This window comes from Anomaloglossus baeobatrachus, chromosome 4 (assembly GCF_048569485.1).
Source record: "Anomaloglossus baeobatrachus isolate aAnoBae1 chromosome 4, aAnoBae1.hap1, whole genome shotgun sequence".
NCBI classification, from domain to species: domain Eukaryota; kingdom Metazoa; phylum Chordata; class Amphibia; order Anura; family Aromobatidae; genus Anomaloglossus; species Anomaloglossus baeobatrachus.
This window is the reverse complement of record NC_134356.1, coordinates 283,579,300-283,598,028: the sequence shown is the minus strand read 5'-3', so window position 1 is coordinate 283,598,028 and position 18,729 is coordinate 283,579,300. Positions and strand designations below refer to the sequence as shown.

Genomic DNA, 18,729 nt, shown 5'->3' with positions numbered 1-18,729 from the left:
AACATTTTCTCCCATCCAGATAATGCTTATTTGAGGGAAGACCTTGCACATATCAGCAACACAATGCTAAACCACATACTGCATCTATCACAACAGTATGGCTTCTCAGATGGAAAAATAGAGAACAAAAAAATCATATTTCGCTGATACGATATATTATAATGTTTATTGTATTCCCCTGTACTATTGACTGTTGAAAGTTTGTTGAAACTGTGCTTTCTATGCCACATACTACATTTTCTTCCATTTAGAATACCGCACATCAAATCTTTCTAGACCTCACTTCACATTTTAGCAAGAAATCAGAATATCTTCATTATTTCATCACAAATTTTTATTACAAATTACATATATTTGTTACACCAATATAAAAGCAAGCAAGTATTACCTATGTACAGACACTAGACTTTTATATACAGTATATACAGATAACAACCTCAATAAAACCAACAAGCAGAATAAACATGTTGAAGCGGTTTCCACTTATACTATTTGATGTTATTGTATCTTTGCCAAAGTAATAAATACAGTTCTATATTTACAAATCTCATAAAAATTAAGTATTTCTCATTTCCAAGTTACACATTTCTAATCACAATATTCCAAACATGCTTATAAAAATAAAACCTTGTGTCTATTTATAAGAGAGCCTTTAGGTTCATTTATATGTGTTTTATACAATGTTCTTCCTATATACGTTTTTCCCATTTCCTACATGTGATTTTAGGCCTATCATATATAAAGTAACCTTTGTCACCTTCGTCTAGCATCCTTCTCTTTGTAACTGCTTGAAGCGTTTCCAGGACCAGTACCATTATATACAGTATCGTACAATTCCCATAACAGATTAACTGGAATTTAGAATGGAGAAGGATGGGCTGGATGTCAAGGCCACCTTCAGATTATATTGCTGATCTGGTTTTTATTTCATATAATATTACAGTCTTCTATATAGTAATATCAAAATGCTGGCTATAAAGATTTGTATTGTAACATCTGTAACCTATGATCACATTCAGAGTAGCTATCAGTTTCCAAGTTTTGTGGAACGAGTCAAACTATCCGTCCAATTTTACTAAAATATTGCTCTTTGATTGCTGGATTTGTGCTGGTATATAGCTGCTTTCCTGTTTAATAAAATATTTAACAGGCATGTAAATAATTTAAAGGGGTTGTCCAGTTTTAGGACCACTGGAGACCTGCAGATTGAGAGGGTGCTGCTAATGAAAGCCTTCATGCTCAGCTTTAAACACTTAAGTAAATTATTGCCACTCCTCATCGGAAACAAGAAATTGAAGTGTATGCCATATGCAGCAACAGACATGTTTTATATACAATTAAAGGGAATTTGTCAGAAGAATTTCACCCTCCAAACGATTTATATGTGCATGAAGAACTTTCAAAGACAAGTTTAACAATGACTTTTATAGAGCCAGTCCTTTCCTCCACTACTGAGAAATCAGTGTTTATATTGGTATGCAAATGACACTATAGATCTGAAGCCTTTGTCACTCCAGCTCTTTTTTTGCCTCCTCCTGCTTGACTGACTGCTTTTGTCAGTTAAACAGAAGGAAGTGGCACTGGGCAGGGAATAGAGCTGGAGTGACAGAAGCTTTAGTTCTACTCCCTCATTTAAATACCAGTACAAATGCTTATTTCTCAGTAACAGAAATGTACTGGACATGTAAAGGTATTGCCGGACTAGTCTTTCCAAGAGCTACATGCACATGTAAATCGTTTTGGAGGGTAAATGCTACTGACAGATTGCTTTTACGTATATTACAGTCAACTGAACAGGTAGATGTAACATGTAACAATGTCGTTTTAAGTGCTAAAGAGTTCTAGATGTAAAATTACCATAAATCTCATTCAGACACACATATCGTCTGCATTCCAGATGTAAGTCCCACATATTTTGCTGATCCTTCCAAATAGATCCCATTGGTTTCAGCAGGAACAGAGGGAGGCATAGTTTAGTAGATCCATGGGAGTGTTAGATCTGGAATATGTATTGGTTAATATGGAAAATATGCCTGTCTGGATGAAGATTAATGCAGTTTCTTTTCTATATTCGACCACAAACAGTTGGACACAAATACTGACTGAGAAATATAACATATTATGAAATATAGGGAGATAAACTCTTTCAATGAGATATGGAAGCAAGGATAAAATCAGAAATTTCGTATTCTTATGATTAAAAAGTTAATTAAAGCTCAATTCCCACTTTCTTGTAACAGCCAAGGTAAAGTAGGGCTTCATAACAATGAAAAATACATTCAATAAGTGTCACCAGGTGTTAACACAACTCACTGCGTTATTATGTTAAAATGTAAAGCCATGATGGAACTATGGCAATGCCTACCTACAGCAAGCAAAACATTTATGAGCCAAACTAGGAAACCTAAAAACTTATTCTGCATGATTATTCAGGATAGATGACATTTAAAAGATATTTCCATCTCTGAGTATATAAGCTTCATATTCCTTATGCCCCTCTCCTCCATATACATTAATGATGGCCACACCGCCGATATCGCAGGGTTCAGCCGACACTCTGTATGGTGGCAGCTGATTGTCAGTGGAGATGTCAATGTCGGTCGGGTTAGGGTCCATTCACTCAAAGGTTTTTTAGACTTTCTAGATAAAGATAGTTGATGAGTAAAATTAAAATAATAAAAACTTTTCTACATGTTACAGCAGCTTTGTTGGAAACATCATGTGTGTGTGTTCCAACATATTGCCTTTTGGATCCAGCGTATTCTATATAAGCTCTGCATGTAATACATATGAAGTGAGAGGCGGCTCTGCAGCATATTTTATGCATTATGAATGCTGAAGTCTTGGCAGCTGGGACTGTATTGACAAAGTCCTGCACATTCAGTTTTCGGTTTAATTAGAGGAAATGATGTGATGGAAAGGCAAGATAACCCTGTAAAAGATTAATGATAAATCCCGAGGCTTATCTTTCAGACAATATCCAAGAGAAATAGCAAAGCTGATTGGTTTCATATGGATGCAGCGAAGACAAACTGATACTATTCTCCCAATAATAGTGAATAAGGAAAGGCTTGTGTCTTAAGGAAACCAGGAACTAGTACCGTTTATGTGGCCATGTTGTCAGTGACAAGACACATATGTTGCAGCTGATAATGCACAGTTTTCAGTCATTTGGTATGATGAAGGGCTGGATGGATATTCATATGAAATGCTGGAGCTTGCAAAGGTCACCAAGGCTTGTGTGGAATCACAAGATTGTTTTTCAGCATCTTCTGAATTAATGGAGGACAGGCTAGTTTGTCGAGATCTATTCCACAACATGTCTGTGCTTTTTAGTCCACTAATGTCTTCCTTGAAATGTGGATTGAAGAGAATGTATAATAGAGGATTTAAGCATGCGGGCAATGGGATAATAAGCAGGAGAATTGATTTAATCACTTCAGGACTAATAAATGTAAGATTTAACAGTGAGGAGAAAGACAAGAATGCCACCGGGCAGTAGAGAATGCAGTTGGTGAAGAGGAGCAAAGCTATATGCTTTACCATTGAACAGTCCCACACATTTTCCAATTCCCCTTTTTCTAATGTGCAGTACAGTTTGGTATAGGCAACTGTCATTATAAGGAAGCACAGCGAATTCAAGAGGACTAAAGCAACCATGAAGCCCATAGAGGAGGGATCACCAAACAGCAGTGGAAAACATAATGGAGAGGTCCCATACGTATTACCACTTAATAGTGGTGACACTGCGATTATCAACGACAGAATAAAGCAAAAGCAAATAGACAACTTGACACTTATAAAAGAAGATTTCGATTCAAACTTATTAGAACATTTTGCAGAAAGTCCTCGCTCAAGTGCTGCCACAGTGAGTAGGAAGATGGAGTTTTCTGCTGCAAACACAGACATGAACCCAGTTACCTGACAACCAACTCCATTTTCCCACCAAGCCCCATACTGAGCAAATTTTCCAAAGGTTAAAACATCAACTGTAGCCAAGATCCCACTGGAAAGGCCCATCAAAGTGTTCATAATGGCCATCAGACCAATGAGAAGCTTTATGGATGGAATATATGATAGATGTTTGAAGACTGTGGCAATCACCAAAGCATTGCAAATGAAGGCTAGGAGAACTATCAGCCACACTCCGATCCGGATCAGCCAACTTCCAAACAGGTGAACACAAGGTTTGAATGGTCCTGTAGTAAAGACAAAATTATGTGAGATTACTTTTTATGCAAAATAACTAAAATATAACTTTTATTAATTTTAAAATAGTAATTAAATTTGTCCATATCACCAACCAAGAGCTAATGTACAGAGGGAGAGAATAAAGTGGGGTTCCCAATTACAAATCAAGTTTATGGCATATAACTAATTGTATTAAGAGAAGCAGCTGTGTGATAGCTTTTATTATAAAGGGCAATAATTAGATTAGATTACTATTAATCTCACTAGATTCCCTACAATAATGTCACAATGATTAGGGAATAGTGCTGATTGCATAAGAATATAAGTATCCTTTATGCACCTAAAGAGTTAATGCTCTTGACACTTGCTATAATGCCAGTATTAAGTTGCTATTACTGGCATCAGATAGGTTAATGCTATGTGTGCAGTGATTTGGTGTGTGGGTGGTATTATCCTTGTTTAATTATAAATAGGATTGCCCTATACCTAAACTGATGTTATACCTATAACTGGTCTGTATGTTGATGTTCATGCGCAGTATAGCTTTCGAATTGAATGAATCACTATTGACACCTCTGCTGTTTTGATAAAGTGGTGTGCGAGTTGCCGATGATCATGCAGCCTGCGGTGGCTGATAAGGGTATGCACGTGTCTATCCCTGAGCTATATGCACATAGTATAAGTGTGATGATTCTATCCCTCTCTGCTTAGTCAGGACTAAGTTCCAATGTGTGTTTTGCCAGCTGCCCTGGCTTTTTCTTAGTACAACACCTTTGGTTGTTATGACCTGATGCAAATGTGATGCTTTTGGTAGTGTTCCTGAAGAATCTAATCCCATTTCTCTTGGGAATCAGACTGCAGTTGACTAATATACTGTAACAGCCTTCTTTAAAAGACTTGAAGGTATGCTTAGGATCATTGTCTTTTTGGAAGGTCCAATGGCACTCAAGCAGCAACTGCCTCACAGATGGAATGATGTGTTCTTGTAGGATTTCCAGATACTTGATTTAATTCATCTTGAATACACCTCCACACACTGTAAGTTTAAAAATAGCAGCCATAGAGCATCACCAAACTACCACCATTGTTCTCTGTAGGGAGGATGTTCTTTCCAGTGTTTTGCTTCATTCTTCCTCCAGACATGCTGCTTATCCATAGGTTCCAGTTATTGTTTCATCACTTCACAAAAACAGAATCCAAAAACCTTTTTGGAATATTTATTTTGTTTGGACCCCACGCTTACGAGTCCCAACACTACATTCAAAAATAATTCACAGAAAAGGACATAAATTAAAAAAAAAAAAACCTTACCAAAAACAGCCATTAACCAACATTGAAATGGTAGATTGAGAATGGTTGCCTCATTGGTATTCTGCACCTGTGTTAACCGTGCCTTTATCATGGGAGGGCTTGCTACATTCAGCTAGTGAATTTGCTATTTGACTGATTGTTGATTAATGGCTGTTTTTGGTAGGTTTTTTTTTACTTCTTATTGAATTTATGATCTTTTCTGTGAATTATTTTTGAATGTAGTGTAGGGACTGGTAAGCATGGAGACCCTTGACATTATGAGCGTTATTAATAGGCTGTAAGCCAGACACTGTGTATTACTTATACCTGTGTGACTGGCGCTCGAAGCAAACCTCATCTGTGTGCATGTCAAAAACCAGCAACCATCCCCTTCATGACATGGTAGGTTGCGAGTGGTTGCCTCATCGGTATTCTGCATCAATGATGTCCGTGCCTTTATAATGGGGGGCCTGCTGCATCCTGCTAGTGCATTTGCTATTTTTCCGATTGTTGGTTAATGGCTGTTTTTGGTGAGTTTTTTAACTTCTTTTTCAACTTACGGTATGTCCTTTTCTGTGAATTATTTTTGAATATAGTGTGAGGATTCATAAACGTTGGGACCCTTGACGTTGGGTTACGAGCTTGCGTATTCTGGCCAAAATATGGACCAAAACCTAAGATAGTCTTCAACTAAATCTGAACCCATGTTTCTTCGACATGTTACCAGTGTTGATGCATACTGGCCAACTCACTTGGTTATCTATACAGATTTTTATTCAACTCTCAAGTGTCGGTTGAGATCTGAGGACTGTGGGGGCCAATCCAGCACCTCTACTTCATTGTCAGTGAACAATTTCATCGCCAATCTCAACATGTGCTTCGGGTCGTTGTCCTGCTGGAACACTATGTCGTCCTATTCATACCTATAGTACTCAAGTACACAAAGTAATTCATCTTGTAGGATACTCACTGTGAGGTAAATCCGGAGATATGACGATAAATCATGATATTCAAGTCATGTCAGGAAGCCCTCTCCTGGTGTCACCCCCCCCTTTCCTTCACACAACTCCTTCAATCAGAAAATTTACCACAGGGATAAATGGTTTGTTTAGCAGATAGGTGTCAGAGGAACTGGTTTGTGTTCCACTCACCCAGCAGAAGGCCATCTCCTCTGATATGGAGATTAGTGTCCTCTCAGGCCTTTACCACAAAGAGAGAGAGGAAGACCCCCTGGGAGCTGTGTCCACTCATCAAAGAAAGTGGACAGTGACCTAGCAGAACCAAAAGGAAGCTAGGCACCACAGGAGAGCATACTCTTGGCTCCGTAATATCATACACAGTTATGATATTACCATGCGTCTCAGCCATACACCCCCTACATTGTTAGAATCGGGACTTCCAGACGAATCTGTGCATATCCTCGGAGTCTATGTGGCACCCTGGGGCGCCGAGATATAGAGAACTGCTAGTAGGAGTCCGGTAAATGAGTCGTGCTTGGACTCAAAATGCAGAGGGGACCCGGGTGGATCTGATGGCACCAGAACCGTCCCGATCGGACCTCCCAGTCCGGAGTTGCGGGTAATAGCCCCTTCTGGGATATTACTCTGACTCAATGCAGGGGGAGTGGCAGTGCTTCCCTGTGAGGTCACGAAGGTAGGAGGGGACCTGGATTTGCCCAGGTTGATAACCCCAATTTGGCCATTTTCCAGTGTTCTTTCAGCGGGGGTCACGTGTAGGAAACATCTGTGAGAAAGATCCTGGAAACCTGGTGTACAGCGCCCCCCTGTGGCCAGACGCACAAGGTAACTGATGGAATTGTATACCTGTTTGTAATCCATATCTTGCGTGTAACTGTACTCTGACCTATGTATATTCTGTAGATTCCCTATTGTATATATTGTAGTTTCTAGTGTGGCTTAGGCCGATTAAATTATATAATTAATCTTGGGCTGTTCTGTTATCTCGATCTTGAACCCTACGTCTGTGTGTTCGGCTAATAGTTACCGTAAGTCGGTTGGTGGCAGCGAGTGTGTGCCAACGATCATTGTGGGGCAGCCAGTGAGAGGCGAGGAGGTTCTTATATATTCCGTCCACGGAGGTCGGAGGAATATATACCCTGCTCTCACCGGGAACTCTTCAATCATCGGCACAGGAGAATAGCGGCCTCCTTGCTTATTTTCGGGCAATTCCATAATTGGCCTGACTATAAGAGGGGTGCTAGAGAGCGCGTCACGTGCTCTGTCTGTCGGTCGGGAGGTATAAAGGAGGGGTGACTCCTGCTTGTTACCCCCCGATCGTGACATTGGTGGCCAGCACGGGGGAGTTCTGAGTGACCCCCCCGGTGGTTCGTGACATATTGGTGGCAGCGGTGGGATCGAGATAATAGTGTGTGTGAGTGTGAGACCCATACTCCCAGACACTAAAGACTGCCTGCAGCAGCTGTGGCTGCTGGGGTCTTCAGACTAGCTCAACACTAGAGTGTCAGAGTGCAGATACAGTGGAGTTTGTGGAGGCATCAGGTGTCAGTTCTGTGTCAGTGACCAAAGTCTGCAAGAATGGCTGATGGCACCAGGAGCAAAGCTAAAGAAATGGCCGATGCTCTGGCCAGAGGCGAGGAGGTAGAGGACGGTGCTGTGGACAACAATGAGGAGGTTGACCACGAGTCCTCCAGGAGCCCGACGCCAGAGAACCGTTCTGCAGAGGACAGCGCACAACCTGGCAATTATGGACAAGATGAGGAGCAGCTCACCCAAGGGTCCTCAACGAGCCATATGTCAGCCCTCCGCTCTGCAATGGACAGTGAATCACCAGGCTCCGCAGCGGGCCGCAGATCACGTGCCATTCCACCGAGCCTGGCAGGCTCGGATAGCCTTCTTCAAATGGCTATGGCCCTACTCCAGGCTGGAGACCGGGAGGGCTACAAGGAACTCATGGCAGAGCGCAAGGCAGAGCGTGAGGCTGCGGAGCGAGAGCGCAGGGCAGAACGTGAAGCTGCAGAGCGCAGGGCAGCGTGTGAGGCTGAGGCTGCGGAGCGGCAGGCAGCGCGTGAAGAGCGAGAGCGAGAGCGACAGGCAGACCGTGACCACCAGCTGCATCTAGCCAAGCTCCAGCCCTCATCAGCCACACGTGACCTTCAAGACACCAAACTTCCAAAGGTCCGTGTTGAGGACTTCCCAGTGCTGGAGAAGGATGGAGACTTGGACTCTTTCCTGACTGCTTTTGAACGGACTTGCATGCAGCACCATCTGGACAAGGATCAGTGGGCCAAATACCTGACCCCCCGTCTAAGGGGTAAGGCCCTGGATATCCTTGGGGACTTGCCTGCTGAGGCAGATCAGGGCTACGACACCATCAAGCGGGCCCTGATCCAACAGTACAACCTCACTCCGGAGTCTTACCGCAAGAAGTTCCGGAGCCTACAGAAGGGACCAAAGGACTCTTGGGCTGACCACCGGCGGGCACTTGCCCGAGCTGCCGACCACTGGACCCAAGGCCTGCAGCTTTCCACCGGACCGGAGATCCTGGACTTGTTCATCACGGAGCAACTTTTGTGGAACTGCCCTGAGGATCTCCGTCAGTTCATCTGAGACCAGAAGCCAAAGGGGTCCACGGCTATTGCTGCCCTGGCCGATGACTACACCAACAATCGGGCTCCTGAGGCCAGGAGAGCGGCCACCAGCAGCACCTGGAGAGGGGGTAAGATGAATTCTGCGACTGCCCCACCTGCGCCTAGACCGCAGGGGGTGTCCCCCTCAACTCCCCTCTCCAGGCCCGTGGCAGAACAAAGACGGTGCCACCAGTGCAACCAACCTGGACACTTCAAGGCCATGTGCCCTCAGCGTCCCAAGGCCCCGGCCCCGTCCCAAGGGCTGCCCAAGGTGTATTGTGTGGGTGGGGGTGGTGGTAGGTCCCTGAACAGCTTCCAACCTGTCACCGTCGGCCGGTCTACGACCATAGGACTGTGAAACAGCGCCTCGGAGGTGACTCTGGTGCGGCCTGAGATGGTGTCCCCCCAAGACTTGGTACCTGGAAAAACCCTCGCTGTCTCCAGAATTGGAGGCATTGACCTGGCGCTGCCCATCGCCAGCGTTTATATGGACTGGGGCGCAGGACGAGGGGTGAGGGAGGTGGGGGTAACTGATCGGATCCCCGCAAACATGCTACTTGGGACAGATTTGGGGCAGATAACCTCCCAGTTTGGGCCCCCCCCCAAGGGCTGAACCTTCAGCCAGTACTGACATGCCTCCTGACAATGTTAATGTGTTATCTATGAATGATGTAAGGGAGGAGGGAGTGAACTCTGATTTTTCTGCTTGCACAGACACCATAGACACACACACAGCTGCAGCTGTGACAGGGGATGGGGTCCGAGAAAGGTGTGACAATGCCTCTACAAGTGATCAGCCAGTGAGCTGGGATCTGTTGCCCTCGGCAGGGATAAGCAGAGAGCAGGGTGCTGCAGGGGGAGAACCAGTGTGTGGGGTGGGGGCTACCACAGCAAATGTGGGGTCCCCAGAGATTTCACAGCGGGGTTCTGTTGCTGCAGGGGGGGAACATGCAGGTGAGATTGGGGCCGGTCCAGGAGCGGAAGTGCTCCCAGGTAAGATCTCGGTGCATGGTTCCCCCACAACCGGGGTGTCTGGAAGCCAGGTAGGTCTGCCTGAACCGGCGACTCGGTCAGGAACGGAGGAGGAGCAGGCACGACCCACGGTCGCAGCGGCTGTGGCCGCTGTCACCCGCAGTGGGAGTGCTGGAAGCCAAGGGGCCTCTCGGAGGTCCGATGGCTCTTCCTCTTCTGACCAAGTGGCAGCCGAGTCAGGCAGAGGCCAGGACACAGATCCCGGGGTACTGACTGAAGACGTGGCAGTCTCGTCGATTCTGGCCACATCTCGTCAGGGGTTTCAGGCAATGTTAGAAGCTGACGACAGCCTGAAAGCTCTTAAGGAGCAGGCGGCACAGTCTCCCTCGGACTCAGACCCGGAGCGAGTGGTCTGGGACCAAGGACGGCTGTACCGGGTCACGGTCCATTGGGTTCACCGGAGGCGTGGCCCAGGGACCGACAGTTGGTGGTACCCCATCCGTTCCGGACGGAGTTGTTGCGGATCGCACATGAGATTCTGATGGCCGGACACCTAGGGATCGCTAAGACCAAGGCCAGGTTAAACCAGCATTTCTACTGGCCAAAAATGGGGGCCGATGTGGCTGCCTACTGCCGTTCGTGTGAAACCTGTCAGAGAGTGGGGAAGGCGGGGCCACACCCCAAAGCCCCACTGGTATCTCTGCCCATCATAGATGAGCCTTTCAGGAGGGTGGCTGTGGATCTGGTCGACCCGCTGGCCATCCCCAGCAGCTCAGGGAAACGCTTCATACTGACGGTAGTGGACTATGCCACCCGGTACCCTGAAGCAGTGGCCTTGTCGTCCATTCGGGCTGACAAGGTGGCCACCGCATTGCTGGAGATTTTCTCCCGAGTGGGTTTTCCCCAGGAAATGCTCACTGACCGGGGGACCCAATTCATGTCACAGCTGATGGAGGCCCTCTGTAAGCAAGTCCAGGTGCGACATCTGGTGGCCAGCCCGTACCACCCACAGACTAATGGCCTGTGCGAGCGGTTGAATGGCACCTTAAAGCAGATGCTTAAGATGTTGGTCAACTCCCACGGGCGTGACTGGAAGCGGTATCTCCCACACCTGTTATTTGCTTACCGGGAGGTCCCACAGGCCTCAACGGGATTCTCACCGTTTGAGCTCCTGTACGGGCGACGTGTGCGGGGCCCCCTGGCTCTGGTGAAAGAGGCTTGGGAAGGGGATTTGGCCACCCCTGGAGTGTCGGTTATCGAGTATGTCATGCGCTTCCGGGACAAAATGCAGGCCTTGACGCAACTGGTACTCGACAATATGGCTCAAGCCCAGGCCGATCAGAAGCGTTGGTACGACCAGAACGCTTGTGAGAGGACCTACCAAGTGGGTCAAAAGGTGTGGGTACTGGTCCCCGTACCACAGGACAAGCTTCAGGCAGCCTGGGAAGGCCCATACCTCTTGTACCAGCAGCTCAACCCTGTAACGTACCTGGTCACCCTGGACCCTGCTCGTGGAAGGCGGAAACCCTTCCATGTGAACATGATGAAGGCACATCATGAGCGGGAGGCATGTGCGCTCCCCGTGTGCAACCTGCCCGAGGAGGGAGAAGCGGAAACCCTCTTGGATATGCTAGCCCAGGTTAGGGCAGGCGGATCCATTGAGGATGTGGAGGTTGGCCACCAGCTCTTGGAGGACCAACGGTCCCAGCTGTGGGCCACCCTACACCCCTTCCGGTGGTTGTTTACCAACCAGCCCGGAAGGACTGACTTGGCTGTCCATCACGTGGACACTGGGGATCATCCCCCGATCCGGCGTTCAGCATATCGGGTCTCTCTGGAGGTGCAGCAACACATGCGCCAGGAGATTGACGAGATGCTGAAGCTGGGGGTGATCCAGGCATCCAACAGAGCTTGGGCCTCGCCTGTAGTTCTCGTCCCTAAGAAGGACCGAACCACTCGGTTCTGCGTGGAGTACAGGGGGCTCAATGCTGTCACGGTCGCCGATGCGTACCCAATGCCACGCATCGATGACCTGCTCGATCAGTTGGCTGGGGCTCAGTACCTGACCATCATGGATCTGAGCCGGGGATATTGGCAGATCCCCCTGACTCGCAAGGCCAGGGAACGCTCTGCCTTTATTACCCCATTTGGACTGTACGAGTCCACGGTGATGCCATTCGGGATGAGGATTGCCCCTGCCACTTTCCAGTGGATGGTCAACACCCTGCTCACGGGACTTGAAGGGTACGCGGCCGCGTACCTGGATGACATTGCCGTCTTCAGTCCCACCTGGGAGGACCACCTAGAGCATCCAGCACAGGTGCTCAGGCGGATCCACCAGGCAGGTTTGACCATCAAGCCAGGAAAGTGTCAGCTGGCCATGAGCGAGGTCTAGTACCTCGGTCACCGGGTAGGCGGGAGAACTCTGAAGCCCGAGCCTGAGAAAGTGGAGGCCATCGCATCCTGGCCCACCCCCAGGACCAAGAAGCAAGAAACCTCCTATAGTACCCGGAACCGCCGGGTACTATAGGAGGTTTGTTCCACGCTATAGTAGCCTGACAAAGCCCTTGACGGACCTCACCAAGAAGAAGCTGCCCTCTGCAGTCGATTGGACAATGGACTGCGAGACAGCCTTCCGGGCCCTAAAGGACGCCCTGTCCAGCCCGCCCGTGCTACAGGCAGCCGACTTCACGCGGCCGTTTGTAGTACAGACCGACGCCAGTGACTTCGGCCTCGGTGCGGTGCTCAGCCAGGTGGACTCTGCGAGCCAAGAGCACCCAGTCTTGTACCTGAGCAGGAAGCTGTTACCAAGGGAAGTGGCCTACTCCACAATGGAGAAGGAATGCCTAGCCATAGTGTGGGCTCTGCAGCGTCTGCAACCCTATCTATACGGGCGCCACTTCATCGTGGAGACGGACCACAATCCCCTCAGCTGGTTACACACCGTCTCCGGGACGAATGGCAGGTTGTTGCGATGGAGCCTGGCGCTCCAGCAATACAACTTCACCATTCGACACAAAAGGGGCCGTGACCACGGTAACGCAGACGGGCTGTCCCGACAAGGAGAGGTCGCGGACGGGCGCATGGGGGAACACCGGAGTGTGCTGCCCCCTAGCGCCCTCAAAAGGGGGGAGGTGTGAGGTAAATCCGGAGATATGACGATAAATCATGATATTCAAGTCATGTCAGGAAGCCCTCTCCTGGTGTCACCCCCCCTTTCCTTCACACAACTCCTTCAATCAGAAAATTTACCACAGGGATAAATGGTTTGTTTAGCAGATAGGTGTCAGAGGAACTGGTCTGTGTTCCACTCACCCAGCAGAAGGCCATCTCCTCTGATATGGAGATTAGTGTCCTCTCAGGCCTTTACCACAAAGAGAGAGAGGAAGACCCCCTGGGAGCTGTGTCCACTCATCAAAGAAAGTGGACAGTGACCTAGCAGAACCAAAAGGAAGCTAGGCACCACAGGAGAGTATACTCTTGGCTCCGTAATATCATACACAGTTATGATATTACCATGCGTCTCAGCCATACACCCCCTACATCGTTAGAATTGGGACTTCGAGCCGAATCTGTGCATATCCTCGGAGTCTATGTGGCACCCTGGGGCGGCGAGATATAGAGAACTGCTAGTAGGAGTCCGGTAAATGAGTCGTGCTTGGACTCAAAATGCAGAGGGGACCCGGGCGGATCTGATGGCACCAGAACCGTCCCGATCGGACCTCCCAGTCCGGAGTTGAGGGTAATAGCCCCTTCTGGGATATTACTCTGACTCAATGCAGGGGAAGTGGCAGTGCTTCCCTGTGAGGTCACGAAGGTAGGAGGGGACCTGGATTTGTCCAGGTTGATAACCCCAATTCGGCCACTTTCCAGTGTTCTTTCGCCGGGGGTCACGTGTAGGAAACATCTGTGGGAAAGATGCTGGAAACCTGGTCTACAGCGCTCCCCTGTGGCCAGACGCACAAGGTAACTGATGGAATTGTATACCTGTTTGTAATCCATATCTTGCGTGTAACTGTACTCTGACCTATGTATATTCTGTAGATTCCCTATTGTATATATTGTAGTTTCTAGTGTGGCTTAGGCCGATTAAATTATATAATTAATCTTGGGCTGTTCTGTTATCTCGATCTTGAACCCTACGTCTGTGTGTTCGGCTAATAGTTACCGTAAGTCGGCTGGTGGCAGCGAGTGTGTGCCAAGGATCATTGTGGGGCGGCCAGTCAGAGGTGAGGAGGTTCTTATATATTCCGTCCGCGGAGGTCAGAGGAATTTATACCCTGCTCTCACCGGGAACCCTTCAATCATCGGCACAGGAGAATAGCGGCCTCCTTGCTTATTTTCGGGCAATTCCATAATTGGCCTGACTATAAGAGGGGCGCTAGAGAGCGCGTCACGTGCTCTGTCTGTTGGTCGGGAGGTATAAGGAGGGGTGACTCCTGCTTGTTACCCCCCGATCGTGACATTGGTGGCCAGCACGGGGGAGTTCTGAGTGACCCCCCCGGTGGTTCGTGACACTCACATATACCTCAGCATTTTTACCTTGTTTCTTCCAAACCCATTTACTCTCATCATAGCCTAGTCTCTTGAGTTTTGTCTTATTGCTCCAAGTCACCCATTTCCAATCCTTTACTGTCCACTTTTTGTACTTTTTTACAAACTCGAGCTGACGCTTCTTATGACTATATTGAAGTCGAGGCTTCTACATCTTTTTTAGGGCCACCATTTCAGAAATGTGTAACGTCTGTTGCACAAGTGCTTTCATGTACATCTGTGATCTCACTTTTACGAAGCATAAGCACCACTTCCACTGCCATGTTTGTCGTGCCAGAACTGATTGACTTTGTCATGAGCCAACTTGTTGGCTCCGGTCTTTTTCCTGGACGTCCACCAATTGGCTTTTGAATGAATGGATGGACTTAATTTTGGATCCTTCCTGCTGTCATGGCACTCACATGATGAAGTTTGGCAATTTTAATAGCCGAGAGACTGTTATCAATGAGCTGGATGATGCAGTTTCTCTTTTCTTGGGAAATATTCTTCATGGCTGCTTCTTGATTCGAACCAGTGACCTTTCACTTAGGAATCAACCTAATAACAGCTGAGCTATTAGGGAATGTGAGAACAGGTTGTAATTTGTAGCATACTGGAAAAAAAAAAGATTTTTCCACCACCAGGAACAAAACACAAGCAATGCAGTGACATGAGAGGTATCTGCATAACTAATCATACATTAAATAGTTACAAGTCAAATTTAAGTTTGAAATAGCCAAGATGATTGTCTATAAAAGAATTGTATTCTAACGTATGAAGCTGTAGTGGATGGAGAGATATAAAGCCTTAAAATCAAAATCTCAAACCATTGTTACCCTTTTGCTCAACAGTGTATTTCATTTTACCTGGGGACGGAGTACACTGTACAGAGTGAATAGCTTTCACATCCTCTTCAAAATCAAGAAGAAAATCATCAAAGTCACGATCATCTAAAAAGTAAATGAGTTTGTATTAGTATAGTAAAGCCTCTATAACACTACTTAGAAACATTATAGTAATACTGCTTGATGAAAATATGCTAATTTCCCTGATGAAATGATTCAAGGTAGTAAAATATGACATCACATATATAAAGTAAGATATTAATTTCAACTAAAAATGGTATGCAAATTACCTCTTCAGAGATGGATAGTACTCTACTGAGAGCTCCTCATACAACCAAATCAGATCTCATGCTTTGCACTGATGAAAAACAACACCCCGAGAAACCGTTTTTGCAAACTGATTCTGTTTTGGATTTTACCCCAAGTCATATAGCAAGGCTCGTTAAAGGCTCAATATTGACTTTTAGGAATGCTACTGCCAATAGGTGGCACTAGAATTCAAGTCCTCTTCTTCTCTGATGTAGCAATTTGCATATTTAATGTCCAGGGGAAGCATTTCAATGTCTTATAAGTCTCCTTACACTGGCATGTCATTCTTGTCACTCTCCACAAGGAGAAACGTTACCACTTAGAGCATACTAAATGGTGTAACTCTAGGACTATACATGGTCTCTCAGACATGTGTAACGCCTGCCTGGATCTGTAAAGGGGAGGCTAGAGGGAAGCCACTCACCAAGTAGGACCCCCAGAACCCTGAAACCCTTTAACCCCTATACAGGGATTTGGAATTACACAGGACCCTGGAGATCACTACCTGTGGAAGGCTGCAGTCCGATGAGAGTAGTAGTCAGGCAGGGTCAAACCAGGAATTGCGGAACAGGGACAGAATCGGCAGGCAGTGAAGTAGTCAGCAAACGTAGCAGAGGTCAGATCCGGGTCGGGCAGCAAGGTACAAAAACAATAGGCAGAAGGGTAGTCAAAAACACGCAGAAGTCAACACAGGAATCACCAACAGAATAGGACGTAACAGGAGCCAGGAAAATCAAAACTATATCTGGCAGTAATCATGTGACAGGAGGGGAAATAAGAAGGGTGTGGTGTCTTCCCATTGGCTGTAGCTGAACGCTGGCAACTTCAGCTGGAAGACACATGCCACCCACAGTCAGCCAGCGGTACTGCAGATCCCAAGCTAACCCAGCCCAGTGGATGATCGGAGCCTGCGCCCACTGGTGCCGCTGGCATCGACTTCTCTCCCATCACCAGCACCATCCACGGCAGGAACACGGCGTCGCCTGGCGATCGGAGCAGAAGTCGCTGGAGCAGACTCCGGCGATGACGTAACAACATGGCAACAAACAGTTCTTTTTCCCATGAAGCACTAATTGTAGCTTGAATCATGCAAATGCCTCCGCTTATATTTTCTCTATATTCTGTATCTGTTAGTCTCCTAAGAAGCAGGTTAAACAAAATGCGTCTTACCTGGTAGATGTATCATTCCAATGTCCTTTCGAGGAAAGTCATCAGCACTGCTATTGTCATCTTTGCTCCATTGACTTGACTGTTTAAAGACACTCTCACAGATTGCAAAGGCACAGCACTGATAGGCATAAGGCATTTCCATTACCCTGTCAATAACATAAGATAAAAGGGACAATTTAATTTAATTTGATAACCACCTTTCACAATCCTAATAATAAACAGTTTAAGCTATGTTACATGTGTCAAGGTTAGAAATTGTATGAATTCTTGAAGGGAATTTGTCAGCAGGTTTTTGCCAAGTCATCTGAGAGCACCAAGATGTAGGCAACGAGGCCCTGAGCAGCCGTTCTGACACAGTGAAAGGTTTTTCATTTTGCATGTAGTAGTGATCGGAGAGCTGTCCTGCCCACACCAGGTTTTAAGTGTACATATAATGAACAGGAAAAAAATCCTAAAACTTACCAGTTTAGTAAATATGCTTTATAAAACACATTAAGTGAAGATATCATTGAAAAACTACATTAAAAAAGGTAACAGACAGGAAACTAGACGATATAAGAGAGTGAGAGTAAACGTATACAATATATAAATACTATAGGGCCCTATGAATGTCCAAAAGGCCCTACCTTGCTGCATAGGTCGGCATCCTAAACAGGGGTAGGTCTTATCACCAACTCCCCTCCCCTCCTTTTTAACCTATCATTGCTTGTTTTACCCTGTTGCTTTTCCTGTCTTGCTCAGTCTCCTTTGGAGACTGACTTCAGTTGTATTACGGGCATGCAGCATTCCCCCTACCATCATTTTGGATAGTTTGGAATGGGTATATAAAGGGACAGGTCAGTCTATTTGGCAGTGTCCACCCCATCCTGGGACATCCACAACCTACTCATGGTCTCCTGATGAACCTGAAGTACAGGAAAAATGCACTGAGGCCGTCCTTTCTGAACTAATGCATCAATAAGGAAAGTTTTTTGATTCTTTCCTTTTTTCACTGGTTTGACTTGTGATTGTTTTGCTCATCTTTTTGAAGTTCCATTTATTTCTTTGGCTGGGTGTGCACCAGTTAACCATAGACATTTTTTTATGGACTTTTTGCTTTTTTTGTGATTCTATTTGGCTACTAGGAATGACTATTGTGTTTTTTGTTTGGCTATTTTGATTATTTAACCCCTCACAGTCAAATCTTCATTTGTGGATAACTTTTGGTATGGGTAGGATCTAGGTACTTCTTAGGCAATCCCAGAGAGAGTCACTAGTGAGCGGGGGCGCCTATAGCGCTTTTTAGGGTGCCGACCTCCACAGCAAGGTAGGGCCATTCATAGGGTAGTATTTGTATATTGTATACGTTTATTCACACTCCCTTATATCATCTAGTTTCCTGTCTGTTACCTTTTTTAATGGTGTTTTTCAATGATATCTTCACTCATTGTGTTTTTTAAAGCATATTTAATAAACTTGTAAGTTTTAGGAATTTTTTTTCTTTTAACCAACTTTTTGGATTCCTCCTATATTGTCAATTGTTAGCTTTTTTCAGTGTACATATCCATAGATAGAAGCTGCTAATCACTAAAGGGGTGCAGTCAGACTATGGCTATGTGCGCACAGTGCGTTTTTCGGGTGCGTTTTTGGCCTCAAAACTGCATGACTTTGCTTCCCCAGCAAAGTCTATGAGTTTTCATTTTTGCTGTCCGCACACAACTGTTTTTTTTAAGCTGCGTTTTTGAGCTTGAAAAAAAAAATGGACATGTCAATTCTTTCCTGCGTTTTTCTGCGTTTTCCGCCCATGCAATGCATTGGAAAAACGCAGCAAAA

General features: G+C 46.2%; 1 protein-coding gene across 2 annotated transcripts in view; it reads right to left on the bottom strand.

The window, feature by feature from the left end:
• Positions 1–327: 327 nt before the first annotated feature.
• LGR5 (leucine rich repeat containing G protein-coupled receptor 5) overlaps positions 328–18,729 on the bottom strand; it is a 273,312-nt gene continuing 254,910 nt past the window's right edge. For both annotated transcript variants that reach the window (XM_075344890.1, XM_075344891.1), the window contains exons 16-18: positions 16,918–17,063; positions 15,460–15,543; positions 328–4,199 (exon numbers count right to left, since the gene is read on the bottom strand). In XM_075344890.1, coding sequence (XP_075201005.1) covers positions 3,121–4,199; positions 15,460–15,543; positions 16,918–17,063 — 1,309 coding nt within the window. In that variant the 3' untranslated portion in view covers positions 328–3,120. The remainder of the gene's footprint in view (positions 4,200–15,459; positions 15,544–16,917; positions 17,064–18,729) is intronic.